This window comes from Cololabis saira, chromosome 12 (genome assembly GCF_033807715.1).
Source record: "Cololabis saira isolate AMF1-May2022 chromosome 12, fColSai1.1, whole genome shotgun sequence".
NCBI classification, from domain to species: Eukaryota; Metazoa; Chordata; class Actinopteri; order Beloniformes; family Belonidae; genus Cololabis; species Cololabis saira.
The window spans coordinates 11805255-11825437 of NC_084598.1; the positions used below are offsets into that span (position 1 = coordinate 11805255).

General features: G+C 39.0%; 1 protein-coding gene across 3 annotated transcripts in view; it reads right to left on the reverse strand.

The window, feature by feature from the left end:
- Positions 1-18190, reverse strand: part of LOC133456862 (acetyl-coenzyme A synthetase, cytoplasmic-like) — a 36933-nt gene extending 18743 nt beyond the window's left edge. For 2 of the 3 annotated variants that reach the window (XR_009783823.1, XM_061735530.1), the window contains exons 1-9: positions 17240-18190; positions 15751-15946; positions 13205-13296; positions 11280-11383; positions 11117-11189; positions 9961-10036; positions 8962-9070; positions 6256-6300; positions 223-360 (exon numbers count right to left, since the gene is read on the reverse strand). Coding sequence is in view for 2 of the 3 variants with exons in the window: in XM_061735530.1 (XP_061591514.1) it covers positions 223-360; positions 6256-6300; positions 8962-9070; positions 9961-10036; positions 11117-11189; positions 11280-11383; positions 13205-13296; positions 15751-15946; positions 17240-17366 (960 nt within the window). In the remaining variant the exon portion in view is untranslated. The remainder of the gene's footprint in view (positions 1-222; positions 361-6255; positions 6301-8961; positions 9071-9960; positions 10037-11116; positions 11190-11279; positions 11384-13204; positions 13297-15750; positions 15947-17239) is intronic. The other variant, XM_061735531.1, reaches the window with a different exon arrangement.
- Between the last annotated feature and the right edge of the window lie 1993 nt (positions 18191-20183).

The window sequence follows — 20183 nt, forward strand, 5'->3', positions numbered from 1 at the left end:
TATTTACAGATGCCTTGTCACATACTTGAAAATGTAGGTAATTTGGTTAAAATGGCTGTAAAACCTAAATGTTAAATCTTACTGGAACCTTGTACATTAAAACTTGAAGTCTGCACTTCGATCCCATGTGTTGGTGTATATAAAAAGGTAAAAACATAGTAATCCCCAAATAAGGTCCAAATACTTCTGGAGAATGAGAATCGGTGCTTGTTCTTCGCCTACTTTTGGTTTGCCAGTTGAGCCGCTGGTGTACAGAATGAAGAGAGGGTCTTCAGAGTCGCACCATTCTGGTTCACACTCATCTGACGCTCCACTGATCAGAGTGTGCCAACACAAGTCCACGTCTGGGTTCCATGGCACCTGGAACATGAGAGCGCACAGACCAATCAGACTTGTTCATCAGCCAGGTGGAACATGCATCCATGCATCGAGAGAGAAAAAAGACCGGTGAACATCCAAAGTCCCAAAGTTGTGAATAAAGTTCATGTCAGTAACAAAACATTCAACTAAACTCTAAAACAAAACAGAAAATGTTAGTTTGAAAGACGTGCACCACGACGAAGGAGACTTTAATAAGCCATTAAAGTCACAAACACATTGGTTTGTTTTATTGAGGTCCATCAGAATTGGGTAATTTACTGACAAAATGTGTAAGTGAAGTTAAAACAGCCCAGGTCTGATGTCCTCTCAGCATCATTCAGAGAAACACACCTCTCACAACGCTGCTCTCATGTTTAGGAATAAAGTCCTACAGAGAAAAACCGTTAAAATCCTGCTGGCAGGACCTCATTATCTGCCGAGATAGTCCTACACACTTAATCATAACTGTAATTAATTTTTGTATTAAAATTTTTTCAGCTACATATGCAGTAGTAAAACAAAGCAAATGGTTAAAGGCTCTTAGCTTTGTTAGGACAGGAGAAGGTTTTCAGCAGGTAATGTGGTTGCAGATAAGAAAGATCACAGGGTTCGACCTCTTTTTTCTGAAAAAGATGCTTACGAAGGCACAACCCCAAATCAGAAAACAGTCGTCTTCTATTTGCTTTTCATTCCTAGCAACTAGAAGTACCTGTTCAGTTACTTTTTTGGGTGAGAGAAAGAAAAGCCAACCATTTATCAAGTTTCACTTGATAAATATGAACTAATGTCCGTTTGTAGCCAGTAGAGAGAGAAAAACGTCCTTCACACTGAGCAGTGATGTTTTGACCTGTGTTTTCTTTTCTTAGCAGGGTTTTTATTACATCCCTTCATTTCACAGACATGTATCTGACTCTATATTTGTGTACCAATATGTTGAATCTATGGCCAACAACATCTGAAGCAGTGTAATGTAAACAAACCTTGATCAGGTCATGATCACTAGCTGAACCGGGACACCGGGTGGCTGCTGTCTGAACTCCAACCAAAAAGCCTATTTAGACACTTTAAAGTCAAATTCAATGATGTCAGTCACTGAGACTGTGATGGAAATCTAGCCTTGGCCATTTGATTAACCAAATTTACCGTCATGAATATTAGCCTTGGCCTGCGTACAGAGTGTGCAAACTGATATTTCCTTCCTAAAAGATTAGTTCTGATGTTACAATGAATGAATGAATGAATTAATCTTTATTTCGGCTTGTACAGAACAAGATGAAAAGGAAGAGAAAAAAAAAAATCAACATTTCTTTTGCCGAAAAGGTGTAGGCTGAAGCCGTAGCTTATAGTGCCTACCCTTTTTTCTTTTGATCAGCAAAAAATATGAGACATTATCTTTTACTCAGTGAAAACAAACAATACATAAAGAAGAAAAAAAATAAATAAATAAGTAAGACAAAATATAAAATTGACATTTCACATCCTAGAATGTTTTTGATAGTATACTTTATAATTATAGTGTTTTATATTTATTTACAATATTTTCTTTAAACAATTTCTTAAACTTGACGATAGAGCGACACATTTTTAGGTTGTTATTACAACTATTCCAAATTTCTTTTGCCTTAACTGATGTACATTTCTTTTTAATATTTGTTCTTGCTGTCGTCATCTCAAACATGAGTTTCCCCCTCAGGTCATAACAGGTTTCTTTTATCTGGAACAGGTCCTGAATGCAGTTTGGAAGCAGTTTCTGCTGGGCTTTAAAGGCAAATAAAACAGTTTTCTGCTCTACTATATCATGGAATTTTAAGATATTATATTTAATAAAAATATTATTTGTTGGTTCATAATAGTCGGTTTTATTAATTATCCTTAACGCTCTTTTCTGTAATAGAAAAATAGGGTTTGTATTTGTTTTGTAGGTGTTACCCCATATCTCCACACAATAAGTCATGTATGGAACTATGAGTGAGTTATACATTAAAAACTGTGCTCTTTGACAGAAAAAATAATTTGTTTTATTTACTATTGCTAGGGTTTTAGACATTCTTGATTTTACACTATTTATGTGTGATTTCCAGTTAAGTTTATCATCAATTATTACCCCCAGGAACTTATTTTCATATACTCTTTCTATTTCCATACCACTAATTTTAATTGTTATATGATTATTTTTTTTTCTAGTGCCAAAAATTATGAACTTAGTTTTAGTTAGGTTTAATGATAACTTATTGATATCAAACCATGCCTTCACATTTTTCAGTTCTCCTTCCACCACATTCAGCAGCTGTTCCAAATTCTTCCCTGAACAATAAAGGTTTGTATCATCAGCAAACAAGACATAATTTATTATTTTAGACACTTTACAAATATCATTTATATATAATATGAACAATTTAGGACCTAGCACTGAACCTTGTGGGACACCGAAGGTGACTCTTTCTAGTTCTGATTTATCATTATTTAACTCAACATATTGAAATCTGTCATCAAGATAACTCTCTATCCATGAATTGGCAATCCCTCTGACACCATATCTCTCTAATTTATTTAATAAAAGTTTATGATCTATGGTGTCAAATGCTTTCTTCAGGTCAATAAACACCCCCACTGTATATTCCCCTTTCTCAATAGCAGTTGAAATTTCCTCTACTAGTTTCATCACAGCCATTGAGGTGGACCTGTTACCTCTGAACCCATATTGATTATTGCTCAGCAGATTGTGTTTTTCTATGAATTTATCGAGTCTATTGACAAACAATTTTTCTATTATTTTTGAGAATTGAGATAATAACGAAATTGGTCTGTAATTATTAAAAAGGTGTCTATCTCCGTTTTTGAAGATGGGTATTACTTTGGCGGTTTTCATTTTATTAGGGAAGATTCCAGTTTGAAATGATAGGTTACATATATAGGTCAGTGGTTTTACTATGTTTACTATAATATTTTTAACTAAAGACATATCTATATCTGTCCAATCAGCAGACCTTTTATCTTTGAATTTATGCACAATATCAAGTATGTCTATTTCTTTAACTTCACTTATATAAATTGTATAATAATTTCGTTCAACTAGATCTACTAAGCCTTCCTTATTTGCCGGCTCCACAATCTCATTTGCCAGGTTATAACCCACATTTGAGAAGTATGTATTAAATTCATTGACTATTTCCTTTGGATTATTTACTGTTGTTTTTTTATCCTTCGTAAAATAATTGGGATAGTCTGCTTTGCCCTTACCTTTCCTAATTACACTATTTATTACCTTCCATGTCCCCTGTGTATTACTCCGATATTGTTGCAGTAATTTATAATAATGCTCTTTCTTCTGAATTCTTATAATTTTTAATAATTTATTTTTATAAGTTTTGTATCTATTTTCGGTTTCTTTCGTTCTATGTTTTAAAAAGATTTTATATAATAGATTTTTCTTTTTGCATGCATTTTCAATCCCCCTTGTTATCCAGGGGTTATTTTTGTTCTTGGGCTTTGCAGCTTGTTTTCTTAAGGGACAGTTCTTGTCATAAAGGTCCAGTAATGTGGCTAGGAAAGCATCATATGCTTTGTTGGGGTCTTTGTTAACATAGACCTCCTGCCAGTCCTGCTCACTAAGGTCCACATTAAGGGCTGCAATAGTTTCCAGTGTTTTCAATCTTGAAAGGTTATAGATGTTTTGCTTGGGTTCTTTTTTGGCCTTGAAGAAATTATGTAAGATGGCAAAAACGGGAAGATGGTCACTGATATCATTCAACAGCAGTCCCCCTGTTATTTCAATATCAATTTCATTAGTAAATATATTATCTATCAAAGTTGCTGAGTCTATTGTGATTCTGGTTGGTTTTAGTATTATAGGAAAGAGGCTACTGCTATACATTTGATTTATAAAGTCTATTGTTTTATTATTTCCATGTGGATTTAGAATATCTATATTAAAATCCCCACAAACTATATTCACTTTGTTATTATTTATATTACTAAACATATCGGCTATTTTATTATTAAATCTATCTAAACAAGTACCAGGAGTTCTATATATGCAGCTGATCATTATATTTTTAGCTTTTTCGTTAATAATTTCAATAGTTAAGTATTCTATAAGATTTTCTATTTTATTTGACATGCTTTTGACCATTTTACATTTTAAAGCAGTATCAACATATATTGCAACACCTCCTCCTTTTTTACTGTCTCTATTTGTTGTAAACATCTCATAGCCATCAAGATCCATATCGTAGCCTTTGTTGTCATCAAGCCAAGTCTCTGAAATTGCTATAATGTTAAATTTCTTAAACTTCCCAAGATATTTTTTAATTTCTGTGAAGTTTCTGTATAGGCTTCTGCTGTTGAAATGCACTAGTGACAGGGCACCTTCCATGTTGACATTACTAATAAATTGTTCATCTGTATAGTATTCACAGTTATTACTCATAGTATTATAGAAATTATTGTCTGGATCAAGATTTTGGTCAATACCATAAAGTTTGTGCTCATTGCGATCAAAGGTTTTAAAATTCAAATTTTCATATTTACTATATAAACTGTTCACATTTCCCTCTAAGCATGATGTATCTGTGTCTGTGTCTATGATTTCTCCATCCTCCACTCCTCCAAACGGAAACAAATAATCCTCAACACAAAACGCCATAATTACTTTGTATGGGCAACAATTGCTCTCCGCACACACAGCCTTGCAGTTTGTTCCTTTTGTTCACAAGCAAGCACACACATACGCACACACCAGAATCAAATAACCGAATGGACAAAATCAACGCACACACGCAAACATGCTCACACACACACATACCAGAATCCAGAATCCCCCCACAAAATAAACGAAAAAACAAAATCAACAAATGACTTGTTTATCAGAATCGTAAGGACTAGTCATCATTTGTGGTGTTTAAAATCATTATGTATCCTTTGTACTGTGTCTTTTCCTGCATTGAGACAAATGATGTATGTTCTGACCCACTCGCATGAAACTGCTTAATTAAATCTACTGAAATCTGACTCTAGTCTTATTCTTGATAATTTAGATGCGCTCAGTTTCAGTCCAGATAGTCACCTTGTGGTTTAAACATATTATACTGAGGTGTTAATAAGTTTTCCCACGACAGAGACCCACATAAATAATGTATGTGGATCTCATCATTTTTAGTGAAAGAACAAACAGAGCAGTTTGAACGGTTTTAGCACATTAGAAGGAAATCAAAACATTACAAGGTGCACAAGGACATTTCTTTTGCGTGCACACAACTTAGAACTCTTTCCCAAGTTTTGCTAAATGTTTAAGTGAAAAAGATAAATTGAATTTGTGTTCACAATAACTTCAGTGTTTGTTCATAACTCCAGAAAGTTCAGAAAACGTTTGAGAAAAAAAAAACAATTAATTTTCTACCGTTGCTTGCTCAAGGGCATTGAACATGTGTAGAGCTGGTTACTAATCCCCTGATCTAACAACTGAAGATGACCACCCAACCACCGAAGATGATTCTTACACACAGCAGCATTTAAACAAAAGAAACTATGTACAGTTTGTTTTATATCCAACGGCTTTAAAATTCACTGGAATACTGACTATCCTTAGTCAATGAAGATAATAAATCTTTAAAATTTCTCAAACTTTGTCTGAACTGTCAGAAATTAGTGGAAAAATAAACAGTTGTTTAGTAGAGACAAGGATGCAATTAGTATACTAAGTTAAACAGATTTAAATGTAGCGGGATGGCAACAGAAAACCAAACCCTGGAAGTTTAACTTGGGAAAGAATTATCCAAACACAGTTATTCTTGTTATCCTAAAGCAGTGTTGTGAAGATGCTGCTTAGAGGTGAAACTTCCTTTGGAAAAAGAAAAGTGGGGGGGTTTAATGAACGAAAGGTGGTTCTGGAAATACCTGTGGAACAGGACGTATTTTCTTTACTTTGCCTGCCTGTTTCTCCTGTTGGATGGGAGGGAGGGAAGATGGGAAGGTGAAAGAGGAGGAAGGAGAAGTTAATGGAGAGCGGTTATTGTTGAAAACAAAACCCAAAAAGACAAAACTGAAAATCAGGGTCTCCAATGTGAAAATGAATTTAATACAGTTATGACATTTTAGAAGCTTGAGAGAGTTATGAAAGAAAATACTATTTCACAGACAAACGGAAACAGCTTTCGTAAGCGGTTTCCTTCGTTTCCGTCCACTGTGCCACTCAGTGCGGTTACATGCACACCTAAATCCAGCTATTGGCAACAATCTAGCTGAGGATTAAACTAGAGGTTCAGAGAAATCCAAGTATACATGCGCGATAAGACAATCGATTATTGAGTGAGGTGCGTCCGACTCCGCAATGCTAGGTGGTGCACACGCACGTTCGCATTGGCGTTCTTCCGGTACATCATCATGTTGCAGGTAAAATGCACACTGAGTCTCCCTCTTTCTTCTGTTGCCGTGATGATGTGACTGTTATTAATCCCGTGGCTCGTCACTTCCAGAAGGGGGAGTCCCGGGTCAGTCAGTAGCTCGGCTAAGCGTGGGTTGGTATACATGCAGGAATTACTCGGATTAGGACGCATTATCTGACACTAAAAGCTCGATCTCAAGAGCTTCAGTTCTGTTCGACTACAGCCCGACTAAAGGCTGTATTCTAAATCGGTCGGATTAAGGCAACAATTCGACTTTCTTTCTGTTGCTGCATGTAAACGTACTGACAGTGACACAACCGTTATCAAAGCTTTCCCAAATCTAAAACCGACTAGAATTACATTTCACATGTAGGCCGACACAACTGAGTTATCTGGCTGAACCTCCTCGTGGACTGAAACCCAAACACAAATCGGTCTGGGAAGTCATTGTTATTGCAACAATTGAGGAGTTTCCAGCATTTCAAAGTGGCTTCAGAGGTGAAGTCGTTGCCATTCTGAGCAAGCTAAATATTCTTTGAGCATCCATTTTCTCCAAGAACTTGTCCCGGTAGTCTATCTTCTTCTCCAGCCTTGACCACAGTAAAGGCAGTGTATTAGAGTACAATCTTTGCAAACCCCTAGCACCATGTTTCTGAATTTCTCCCATCATTCCAAACCTATTCTGTGGCCAGCAGATGGCTTTGTCACTGTCACACGCTGTCACTTTCAAATGATATGACGAATGAAACAAAAAAACAAAAAAAAAAACAATCATCGACCCTAGGTACATCTCCCTCTACTATTGATCTATTGCCAGAGAGAATAAATGCTTTCGTGACGACCATCACATTACTATCACAACAGGACTACATAAGATTTACAATCCAGCAAATTATTACTAACGATGTTTTCACACAGACACTATTTAGGTCGGCTCAAAGGAACTCGAGTGCGGCTCATTTGGGTCGGTGTGAACACATCAAAAAAACGGCCGTACCGTGACCCCATTGTCACTTAACCATGTTCATGAGGAAATAGCGCTAGCTGTCGCGGACTAGGAATGGGTGATATTTTACCGTTCACGATAAACCGCCAAAAAACTTCCCCACGATAAGAATTTGTCATCTCGCGATAAAAACGATAAATTCCTGTTGATGAAGTTTTTGTGTAAATCTGATTTATGGTTCTGCGTTAAATCCACGCACAACGTACGTGAAGGAAGGAAGGAAGGAAGGAAGGAAGGAAGGAAGGAAGGAAGGAAGGAAGGAAGGAAGGAAGGAAGGAAGGAAGGAAGGGAGGAAGGAAGGAAGGAAGGAAGGAAGGAAGGAAGGAAGGAAGGAAGGAAGGAAGGAAGGAAGGAAGGAAGGAAGGAAGGAAGGAAGGAAGGAAGGAAGGAAGGAAGGAAGGATATGAGCCTGAAAGAAAGAAAGATATGAGCCTGAAAGAAAGAAAGATATGAGCCTGAAAGAAAGAAAGATATGAGCCTGAAAGAAAGAAAGAAAGACATGAGCCTGAAAGAAAGACATGAGCCTGAAAGAAAGAAAGAAAGATATGAGCCAGAAAGAAAGAAAGAAAGATATGAGCCAGAAAGAAAGAAGGAAAGAAGGAAAGAAATGAGCCTGAAAGAAAAAACAAAAAACAGTGTTTTGGGGGCTCCAAAGACTGAATGTGGTGATAGATTTATAGTTACAAAGGTGGAGTTGAATTGGTATTTTTTTTATCGTCATTCTTATCGTTATCGGGATAAATGCCAGAAATTATCGTGGTACATTTTTTAGTCCATATCGCCCATCCCTATCGCGGACACACAACCTCCAGCCGCAGTTAAAAAAAATAAATAAATAAAAAAAAAGACTGCCAACACTGATACTGACTAATGACAGCACCGAACGCTGCAACGTGGCTTGTAATGCAGCATTTAGGGTCGAGTCAAAAAATTTGTGAACACAAACTGAACTTTGAGGAAAAAAAAACAAAAAACCCTACGATGTAATCCAGCTCACACTGAAGCCAAACCACAGGTACAGGTGTGCACCAACATATACGAAAACACCCTAAAATAAATATATATACATAAAAATGTAGTAATTACATAACTAAAAGAAAGAATAACATATCTGTATAGACTATACCAATGTTCAAAGCAGGCTAACATGACACAGTACGACTGAAACAAATCAAAGACTCTGACACGTTTACACCTGAAGCAGCAGTTTACCTGAAGATCTGGACAGGAGCGTTTGGGAGGAGGAGAATTACAGCCTGCAGTTTCCTCCGGTACTTTGGACAAGTGCTTCAGCATTATACACTTCTTGACTGGAACACCTCTGCACATATAGAGACATGGTATTTATTACACGCTTATACTCAATAAGTATATTGACAACATATTTTGTAAGTCATCAAAAGTCTGCAAAAATTCAAAGTCTGACATTTAGCTTAAAATCTTTTATGAAAATTGAGTGGCTCTGATCAAATGAGAGTAGCATTTAATCAGATAAATAAAAGGTACAAGAAGACACAGGTTTTTTTCTATGCAGATGGGTGCATTTCTAAACTTGGTAGGTATAAAATATCTTTAAATAATACTGTCATATTTAGTAAGTAGGTTTTTTTCTTTCTACATTTTCCTGACTTCTGAGCATCTTTACAAACATCACCAACCCTCATTGAACATTAGGTGTTCATAGTCACTGAGAAAGTAGAAGTGAAAAGCTGAGAAAGCTCAGAGAACAGAAAAAAAGGAGAGTAAATGAAGATATTGTGGGACATCGGAGCAGTTTGAGCTTTATATTTTAATCTGAACGTCAGGAATAGGATCATACAAATTTGGTTATTGTAATTAACAGGTTTTTACTGTTTTGGTAATCTGTTGGGAAAAACTTTTACTGCTGTTGGTAAACTGTGTTAAAGGCAAAACATCAGTGAGGATCTTCCTCGTGTAGAAGCTCAAATATGTTCTTTTTTAATAGTTGAAGCTTTGTATTTCAAATGCTTTCAAAAAAGAGCCTGTGCGTGCGTGCGTGCGTGCGTGCGTGCGTGCGTGCGTGCGTGCGTGCGTGCGTGCGTGCGTGCGTGCGTGCGTGCGTGCGTGCGTGCGTGATTGCGTGATTGCGTGCGTGCGTGCGTGCGTGCGTGCGTGCGTGATGCGTGCGTGATTGCGTGCGTGCGTGCGTGCGTGCGTGCGTGTCTGAGTATGAGAGAAGCAACAGCTTACTTGTCTATGCATTTCTGTAGTGCTTCGTCAGCTAAGAGCTTCAGATTGATCAGCTTATCTCCTCGATAGAAACCATCTGAACAAATGAAAGACACAAAAGCAGAAAAAGTAAAAAGAGCAGCTCTGTTAAGAAGAACAACAGACTTGTTGGTTCAGCAAGTACTGTAATTAATTATGACTGTTATCTGTGGGCTTGCAGCATGGCTGACGGATCATCAGTGATTCACCAAATAAAATCTATTCACCAGGGACACCACCTCATTCCCTGCCTTCAGCCATTTTTATAAAGACTCTCCTGGCACAGGTGTGTTCCTTATGTTCACACTGACTGACTGACTGACTGCTACTGTACATGTCACAACACACCTCATGATGACTGCAGTTTGTATCTCCCACGTGTCACATGTAGTCCCAATTTGATGGACTTAATTTATTATTATAAAAAACCACAACAACAAAAAAAACACGTCAACATCCAAGCTCTCACCCTCTTTGTATTTAATTTTAGCATCATGCAACATTATCATTTTCTGTCTGCTTAAAGGAATAAATATGTGTAGTTTCTCTACATGCGTAAGCCACTTTCATTTGGTCATGTCATCCGTAATTGAAGACACTGCTATTCTTTTATTAAAATATTAACCGTGAACATTATTGGTCACTGACGAGCTTCTGGATGGGAATCATTTACTAGGAGGTACCAGGCCCTGTGGCTCCACCAGTATCTGAGATGGTTTAACAACAGTAATAGTGACTAAACTCTAACTAAGCAGGGCTTTGCTCTGTTTCACATTCAACCAGAGAATACTTTCTTTACGAGGTAATAAAACTGAGCACAAGAAGGCTCTTGAGTTTATGACCCACTTAGAAAAGTTAATGAATGACAGGGAAATGTGGGGCCACAAATGCAGGTTACAAAGTGGATTAGGGTTTCTTTTTTAAATCCCCAGACAGTAATCTGCCTAATGAGTCTCTGATCATTAACCCCAACTCAGCAGCTTGTCTGAGCCAGCTGCTACTCAGCTAAGAGGACAGAGTGAAACTTCAGCATCTTGCAGAAGTGAAATGTGCTGACTACCACAAGCTCCGTCAGAGTCCAGTACGATAAATTCTGGAAGAATGTGATTGAAACTTGTTTTCTTAAACTGTAACTGACCTGCTGTGATGAGCAGAGAGCACTGAGAGTCCAGGATCCTTTCACACAGAGACTCAGCTGAGAAACCTGCAAACTACAAGCAGCAGTGCATTCACGATGCAACATCGACCTCATATTGCACATTAGCCATGAGTTTATCACATAAATGTAAAGTAAAACTCACCACTATGGAGTGAACGGCTCCAATACGGACACAAGCCAACATGGCGACCACCAGCTCGACCACCATGGGCATGTATATGGACACGCGATCGCCCTTCTGGACGCCTGCAAATTAGGAAAGACGGACAACTTTACTCCGTCATGAAATATTCATTTATTAATAACAATATCAACAAATATAGCAGAATGACAAATGGTCCACACTTGCATAGCAGGCTTTTTTTTTTGTTGAACTTACTGTATCTAGGCTCTGCAGAGCACTTTAAAATGCGTTTCTCACCCACCCCTTCACAAACTCAGAGCTCGGTTTATAGCTGCACTCTGTACAAACTATGAAGCGCTTTGTTTGTCAGCGATGAGCATGTCGGGGGGCAATGTATGGTTCAGTGTCGTGCACAAGGAACCTCAGATACATTGATGGGGATCCATCAGCTGCGGTTACCCCGGAAAACAAAAGATTCAATCAAACTCACTTCAGTGAAACTTTACTAACCCCCCTAACAGGAAATTATATTTAGTTAGTATAATTTATATTTATAATTTTATATTTAGTAATATTATATTTAGTTAGTTGAGTTACTGGCCAAAGATGACTGGATAAGTGTAATCATGCAGCAAACTCAGAAGGATTGACATGTATGTCCCGCGTCTTCTTGTAGACAGCCTTGTAGTCCAGTCTGTTGTCTAGGGGGACACTCATATCTATACTCCTCCACCTCTTCTCCTAGGTGTTCACATTCAAAGTGAGACAATCTTTTGACTCACACCATCCCACATAGCAGCTTCTTTGTGAATTTAAAATGTTAAGCCACTAGTGGCTTTTATTGGCAAAGCACAGTACAGACCAAAGGTTTGGACACACTTCCCTATTTGTTTGAATGAGAAGGTGTATCCAAACTTTTGGTGTGTACTGTATGTAGACAGGTGGGAAGACGCATAGCAAAGAGCGAAAGACCGGGACTTGAATGTGCGCGGCCTGCACAAGGGCAATAGCCTCTGTAACTGGCACTCGTGCCACCCACTGAGCTATCAAGGGCCCACAGCCCATGAAACGTGTTCTGATGTATAGCTGGATGTCAATGTTTACACATGAACATCCGTTACATGTCATCCCCTTTCAAATGAGTTCATGTGGTGGTGGTTAAGCCTATCACAGCAAACCGGTATGGAAGACTGGCGCTGTACTGAGGACGGTCCTGCACGCCCTCGAGTTGACGGTGGGAGGAAGAGTGTTGTACAACCTTTTCAGAACCAAAGGAGAGCGCCAAGTAACAAGTGTCATCGATTTTCAGAGTTCTGTAATTCCACTACAGCACAGGAGTTCATTCCTTCTCACCAACAAAAGCCTGATTCCCTCCCCTCTTTTAGCCAATAACATATTGCACAGCAACAGTTCAACTTCCCTTTGTGATTAGTACAGTAATAAAATTCAAAACAGCTCATTTTCAGTCCATGTGACTGATAACGGTTGCCCTTTCCAAAGCTGATGTTTTCATCATCTGGGAGCATGTGAGGGTGAAGTTAACGTCATCACCAGAGGCTGCACATGTGAATCTTTGGAGATGAGCATACCAGTTTGGCAACTATGCTACACAAGCAGCAACAGCAGTGCTTTCGCATCAAAATAGACCCAGAATTTAAGGAGTAGCAAGCCTTTTATGTGTGTGATTAATTCATATTTAAGAAATATCATGAACTGATGTTTCCCTCAATACAGGAAAAATAGTGTGTTAACTGGTGCATGCCTATTTATGCCAATATAGTAAATGCAGACAGCAATTTCACTGAAAATAGTAGTGTTCACACATTCTAGTGAACTGCACCACAGTTCATATCTGAATCAAACACGCCAAGTGTGAATGCAGCCATTATTACTGTTATCAATATCCTCAGATCCAGAATGAAATATGGAAAATTGTAACTTACCCTGTGACTTCAGGACGTTGGCAAACTGACAGACTCTCTGCAGCAGCTCTTTGTACGTCACCGTCAAGTCGTCCCCGGGCTCATTGCCTTCCCTGAAATCATTATTTTAACAAAAACAAATTTTCACAACTATTCCCATTTCAGTAAATTATTGTAATGCTTTTAATGTGGTACTGATAATAACAGAAGATAATTGAGATGGCTTTAGCTGCAAAGTTCCAGCTGGTTCTAATATTGAATAACTTTTTTTTATAATTTTCCATATTTACATGTTACATTTTAATGCTTTGTTTTAAACAACAGAGTAGTAACAATAAGAATATTGACACTAATAATAACTACCATGACAGTCACACGGATGTTGTGTTGCCAAGGCTTTGGCTGACTACTTCATTTTATAGATAAAAAAAAACAAATATTAAGAAGTCATCTGTGCAGAAAGTTAGAACATTGAAATAAATTTACTGATACATTCAATAAGCTCTGTAGTTTTGTCCAGATGTAACTCAGTCAAGCTGCTTGCATCAACCAGTAGTTTAATTGGACGCTTGTGTTTGGAGTGATTATATGTATGAGAACTTGAACTATTAATAATTACTGAGTTCCCATCATTCTTGCTTCACGGTCACAGTTTCTAGATCTAAAACCGGATAAGCAATAACAGTATCTGAAGTCCACAGTGAGACGTATTCAACGACTTCCTCTTAAGGTTACTGACTCACACAGCTGCCTCCTTTTTGTTTACGCCACATCATGAATTGTTTCTATTTCCACATTTTTCTAGTAGCATTTTTCACACAAGCATTTTTCTGATTCCTCACCTAATTTATGAAATAGTTAGATGTTTTGCTCCAACTGGTATCATTAAGATCATGTATTGTAGCACTGTTACTTTGAAATGATCTGATTTCTCTTACTGGACGCGCCTCATGTTCAGTTACTCCTGCATCCCATTTTAATGGTCATGATAGGTAGCTAAGGTAGAGGTAAAAAATAGGGAAAAATGCTGGACCCTCTGAATAAAGATAATTACCATCTGTACAAAACGAAAGCCGTGCTTTGAGCTAGGAAATCAGAATTTACAAGTTGCCTGTAATCCAAATGAAACACAGCAAACTTGGAAAGTCAAAGGAATTTAACGAGGTCTGACCTCAGAAATCAAACAGCTGTCCCACACAGAAGTGCAGATTTTTTTTTAATGCAATAATAAACTGCCATTGGCTTCTCTGTCAGCTTTCGTTTCACATGGTGTTGTCCCGGCTGGACGACGCCATGACACGTGTACTGGAACAGATAAGACATGTAATGGCATCATAACTTTTGATCCTGCCACAAGGACGTTCCCACATGCCGGTAGCAGGTCAATAAAAAGGTTTTAGTCCGGTTACCACACGCACGCATTATGTTCTTTTCCAGCGCTGAGTTCACAGTGCCGGATCCACACTCAGTGTCCTGCTTTCCAGACAGAGTTTGAGCATGGCCCTCAAAAACAAGACTATTCTATAATAAGGATTAACTAAATGAATGAGATAAAGACTCTTAAAGGAGGATGTAAACTAATTTTACTCTTATACGAAAGACAGTATTTTCGTGCAGGAAAGGGGGCAAAGACAAAACAAGTTTTTTTTGTTTTTTTTAAATGATAGCAGGTGTTGCCATTTTCAGAGCTGCCAAAAAAAATTATGGTCAGCTTTTATGAGAAATCCTTCCCTGTTGTTCACAAAGCAGGTACAGTTAAACAATTTGATTATCCGGAGCTTTCAGCAGCTTTAATCTCTGGGGAAACTTACCCAAATTCCCTCAATGTGTCGAAGCATTGGTTCATCAATATGTACTAGAGTTGCAAGAGTCTAAACAAATGAGTATATATAGCTTTCTACTTAAAAGAGGGAAACTACGAATGGCAAGAATTAAAGTAATTATTTCTCCATGACTTTCAATTTCATTGACAAAAAGATGTGCCCTCTGTAATGCAGGGCATAGACATATTTTCCGACCATTATTTCCCCCATTCTGAATGTATCATTACTGTCCTGCTGGGAATGTTTATGTAGTGTGAGACGCACACAGTCATGGCATTGATATTATCTCCATGTGGCTGCAGCATCAGGAAGTGTTAAACTTCCTGAGACTACCTCCTCACAGGTCTGAACAATGACCCTGTAGCTGAAACGGACCAAACAATCATCGTCTGAATTGAAGAAACACTGTGTGCCCCTCTAAATTGTGCATGGAATAAATAACTATTTTTATTTCTAGTGGAGCAGTTGACAAACTTTTGGAAAGTTTGAAAGTGTGGCAAAGGGAAAGAGAGAGAGATGTGGTTGAAATCTCAAGAGATCGCCATGAATTCATTGGGATGTTTGTAGCCTAGCTGAGCTAAAGACTGTACATGCAGCATTGGCAGCAGCTGATGGTGAGCTATAAAGGGATTCAGCGCTACCAAAGTAACCAGGTTAACACAGATTCAGAACCAATGACTCTGCAGCACATTATCGATGAACCACAGGTCTCAGGAACAGACACAGACACAGCTTCATACTAACCAGAAGAAGGCAATTTTGTCAGCAAGATTCTTCTCATAAACATTTCGGTCGAGGAGGTTGTAGCAGATGTTTGTAGATGCTCCTTCCATAAACTTGATAAAGATTTCTCCTTTGGTCACATCGAAGTTGTAGTTGAAGAACTGACCCGTGTGTTTGGTCTTCCAGAAGAAGTCTTTGGCTAAAGTCCCCCAGAACTCTGCAGGACGGGAACAGCGTGGTCAGAAAGTTCTAGTAAAGTGATTTTAAATGGAAGATTTTGATTTGGAATAAGTGGGTATAGATCAGTGTTTTCCAGCCCTATTCCTCCCGGCACACTGCCCTGCATGTTTTAAATGCTGCTCTGCTCTAACACACCTGGCTCAAACTGATAGACCATTGATAGACTTGTGTAAATCTTTGACAAGCTGACAGGGATCCAGTCAGTTGTGTTTGAGCGAGGAACCATCTAAAAATTATGTTGCAAGATGCATTTAATGTGATGCAGCACCAGGATCTGAGACAGCATGACAGAAGCTCACAGTTAAAGTATTATTATTGCTTTGTATGAGGGTTTCCTTGTTATTCAACGATTTTGCAGTCATTGTTGCAAACCTTTCATCTTATAAACAAAAGCTTCTAGGGCTGGATCCAAATATTGGGATATTATCCATACTCAACTATTCTTTCATGACAGTGACCTCTGGTTTTACCTTTTAGTATCTTTTTTTGTAAATAATCAAACTGCCCAACAAATTCCCCTACATGTTAAGATTGCACAGTTAGTTTAATTTGGAACTGGAAATAATAATAACAATAACCATAATAATAATAATAATAATCTCCACACGGCCACAAGCACGCAGCACTCTCTCGCGCTCTCCCTGACCGCTGTAAATGCCACCATGCTTCGGTTGATTGGGTGCTACAAGGAAGAAGACATGACACAACTCAGTGGCAACACCCTTAGTTGGGCAATTTCAGGTCAAGAGTCATTTCTGACAAATATGCAGTTGCAATCTTGCCTACTACAGTGGTACAACAATGACAGAGGGAGAATGGAGAAGAGAGAGGGAGAGAGAAACAAAAAATCTGCTATAAATACCAATTACTTGTGATCTTATACCAAAGCTCTGGAACCTACAAAATAGTATCCGGGCCAGTCTATAACATCCATACCAGATTTAGAAATTGTTACTTCAAACTGCATTTGGTCAGTCCTCAACTTGAGGAAAATAACTTGGGTTTAAAAGGTTTGGACAAGTGTTTACGGTATGTTTGGGAAATTTGGTACTTTAATGATGTATCGTTCCCCCAGGTGAAGAGATGCCAATGTGGATGTAAGACACAGTCTTCAAAACCCACTCACCTCTGCACTGCTCAACAGAGCCTCTGTGGAGATTTTCAAAAACTTTACCGCTAAGGTACTATATATTATAGCTATTAACTTTAAAGTTAGTCTCTGCATGTTAGTGTTTGCTGGTGTCAGTCAGATGTTACAGCAGCCACTCACCTTCTGGATTCTCAACAGAGTTCACGTAGAGCTCCTTGTACTTCTCAAAGGTGGGGATGTGAGCGTCCTTCTTCAGGTCGCCCGAGCCCAGGATCACGTCCTGCTCCGGGACCTTGTCGGGAATCATGTCGTGGTCGAGTGATGGCGGTCACCGGCTCAGCGGGGGCGGAGACTGGCGGGCCAGATGTTTCACGGTGCACAGCCAGATGTTTCACTGTAGAGCCAGATGTTGCACGGTGCAGACAGATATTGCGCGGTACACAGCCAGATGTTTCACGGTGCAGACAGATGTTTCACGGTGCACAGCCAGATGTTGCACGGTGCACAGCCAGATGTTGCACGGTGCACAGCCAGATGTTTTACGGTACAGCCAGATGTGCCCACAGATGAACTCTCAACAGCACCACGGAAGGAGCTGCAGACCCTTCAGCTGCAAACACCAATACTTGTACAAGCTGTGCAGCAAAACTGAAGCGTGTAGTTTTACGTGTCACTTCTCGTAGGGTCTGATCTCGCTTGACAGCTACAGATGTTTCTGCAGGAGGTTGACGGATATCAGCAAACCTCAGTCACACCTCCTTATTTTACTTTGATTTATTTATTTTTTTTAATTTATTTTTGCACAACAGCTGTGTCTGCACCCAGACCGCGCAGCAGCGTTTGTGAGAGTGAGAGGAGTCCGTTTCCGTGAGTGAGTGAGTTTCCGTGTGGAGCAGGTGAAAGTCCTGCAGCCGTCGCGGCTGCGCGGGGCTGCTGCTAAGCTAACAGGCTAAACTGGTTCACGGACAAACCTCGTCCAGCTCGGCGCAGACGCGAGGTTTCACCGACTCGGCGCGACCTTGGTTCTCAATCCCAGTGAGCGTTGGTTCGGTGAGGAGTCCCGGTGTCCTCCAGCGGCCCGGGTGAAACCTTCTCTGACCGCGAACCCTCCGTCTCCGTCCCCGTGTTTTCCTTTGCCAAGCGGAAGTGAACCGTTGAACCGCTCAGACCCGGACAGCCAATCAGAGCCCGCGGTGCGTTCACTGCTGCTCGGGAACTTCGCTCTCACGCTGAGGTTGACTCACGGATAGACCCGGGAGTTTAGTCCATGGGCCAGACCAGATATCAGTCCCCCTCAAGGTGACAAAACTTGCTTATAATTTTTGAAAAGATCCATGTCTGTAGATGATATTCTGGTATGATAACCCTTCCTGAGTGGCAGCTGTATCATAGTTATCAGCTCATGAAGTTCATAAAATTACATTTTAGATGCTGGTGCATATCCTGGTTTAGACTCATGTACTGGATATCTGTCAATGTTTCACCATATTGTCTTTGGTATCATTTTAAGCATTCATTCAAGCTAAGATGTGAATATTTCTGACCAACATCGAGGTCATTGCAGCTCTTTAAACTATAAACAACACACATTTTTACACAATTTTCACCTAAATGATATACTATATTTTAGCCCTGTGTCATCTGGGAACAACAGAGACACAAAATACAAAAAATGGAATCCTCACAGGACCATAAGGATTCAGGAAATGTATCACATCTTAGCTTGAATGAATGCTTTAAAGGTCTCCTTTAAATGATACCAGGGACAATATTGTGAAACATTGACAGATATCCTGTTCCTGTACATGAGTCTAAACCAGGATATGCAGCAGCATCTAAAATGTAATGTTCTGAAGGGGGTGGTAACTTCATGAGTTGATACTATGATCCAGCTGCCACTCAGGAAGGTTATCATACCAAAATATCATCTACAGACGTGGATATTTTCAAAAATTATAAGCAAGTTTTGTCACCTTGAGTGGTACTGACAAGTGAAATTTTGGGCTCTGGCCCATAGGGGTCCCCACGGGTGAATGTGGGAGAAATAAGGCTAAATCATAGTTTTTCTTGACTATTACTAAAAAGGGTAAAACACAGTAGTCTAAATACATAACCAGTAAAATAATTAAATAGAATTTTTTTTTTTAAGTGAGTACTATTATCCACCTATCAGATGATCCCCGAGGTGCTGATAACTAATTTTTTTAAATGACTGGTTAGCAAGCAATCAGATTTCAGAGGCCAAATGTAAATTATTTCAGTTTTTCCCTCTGATTTATTGAATTTGTTTTGGTATCTGAAGAATCTTCGAACTGGAAAAGTACTGCTGTCAGCTCTGGTTCAAAGGGGAACTTGGACATGACAAGCCCAGACCAGACCAGAGCTGAATTATTAAAACTAAATTTTTGTCTCCACCCAAACTCACATTATGATTCATTTTCTGAATCTCAGAAGCAAGTAGAGTGAACTTGAGACATTGGCTCTGCCGTCTAAAAGGAGCAGCTATGAACAGAACTGTATAGCATGGTTGAAAAGGCAGCTGTTGTTACTGTATCTCTGTGGTATTTTACTGAAGCGTGGCAAACATTTCATTAAGACCCCAGGAAATTGTGCCAAAAAAAATAATTAAAGACTGAATGTGTCTCCTTCAATAGATGGCTCCACATCATGAGTCAGGATGAAACCATAAGCTAATCAGTGATTCATGAACAGAACAATATAGTTAGTATTCAAAATGTGTTGAAAATGAGGTGGAACTGAAAAGTGGAAAATATAAAGTCAGACAACTGACATTTTTTCCACTGATTTGATCAGTATTGATGGACAATTATCCTCCTGATTTTAAACCGATTCTCAAAATAAGGTCTAACCAAGTTTAATTCATGTGGCACACCCTGTAACCAAATGTTTTCTAGTTTTCTTTTTTAATCCCAGTTTGGGGCGGAGGCTAGAGATCACCCTTATCATTAAAATACAAAGTACTGCAGTCATTAATACGCTGGAGCAGAGCTGGCGTGTTTCTCTGATGAAAATATCTAGACACGCCAACATTATTATGTAATACTTAACAAAAGCTTCAGTTTAAGTCCCTCAGTTACAAGGCTTCAGAGTTCTGAGAACCACA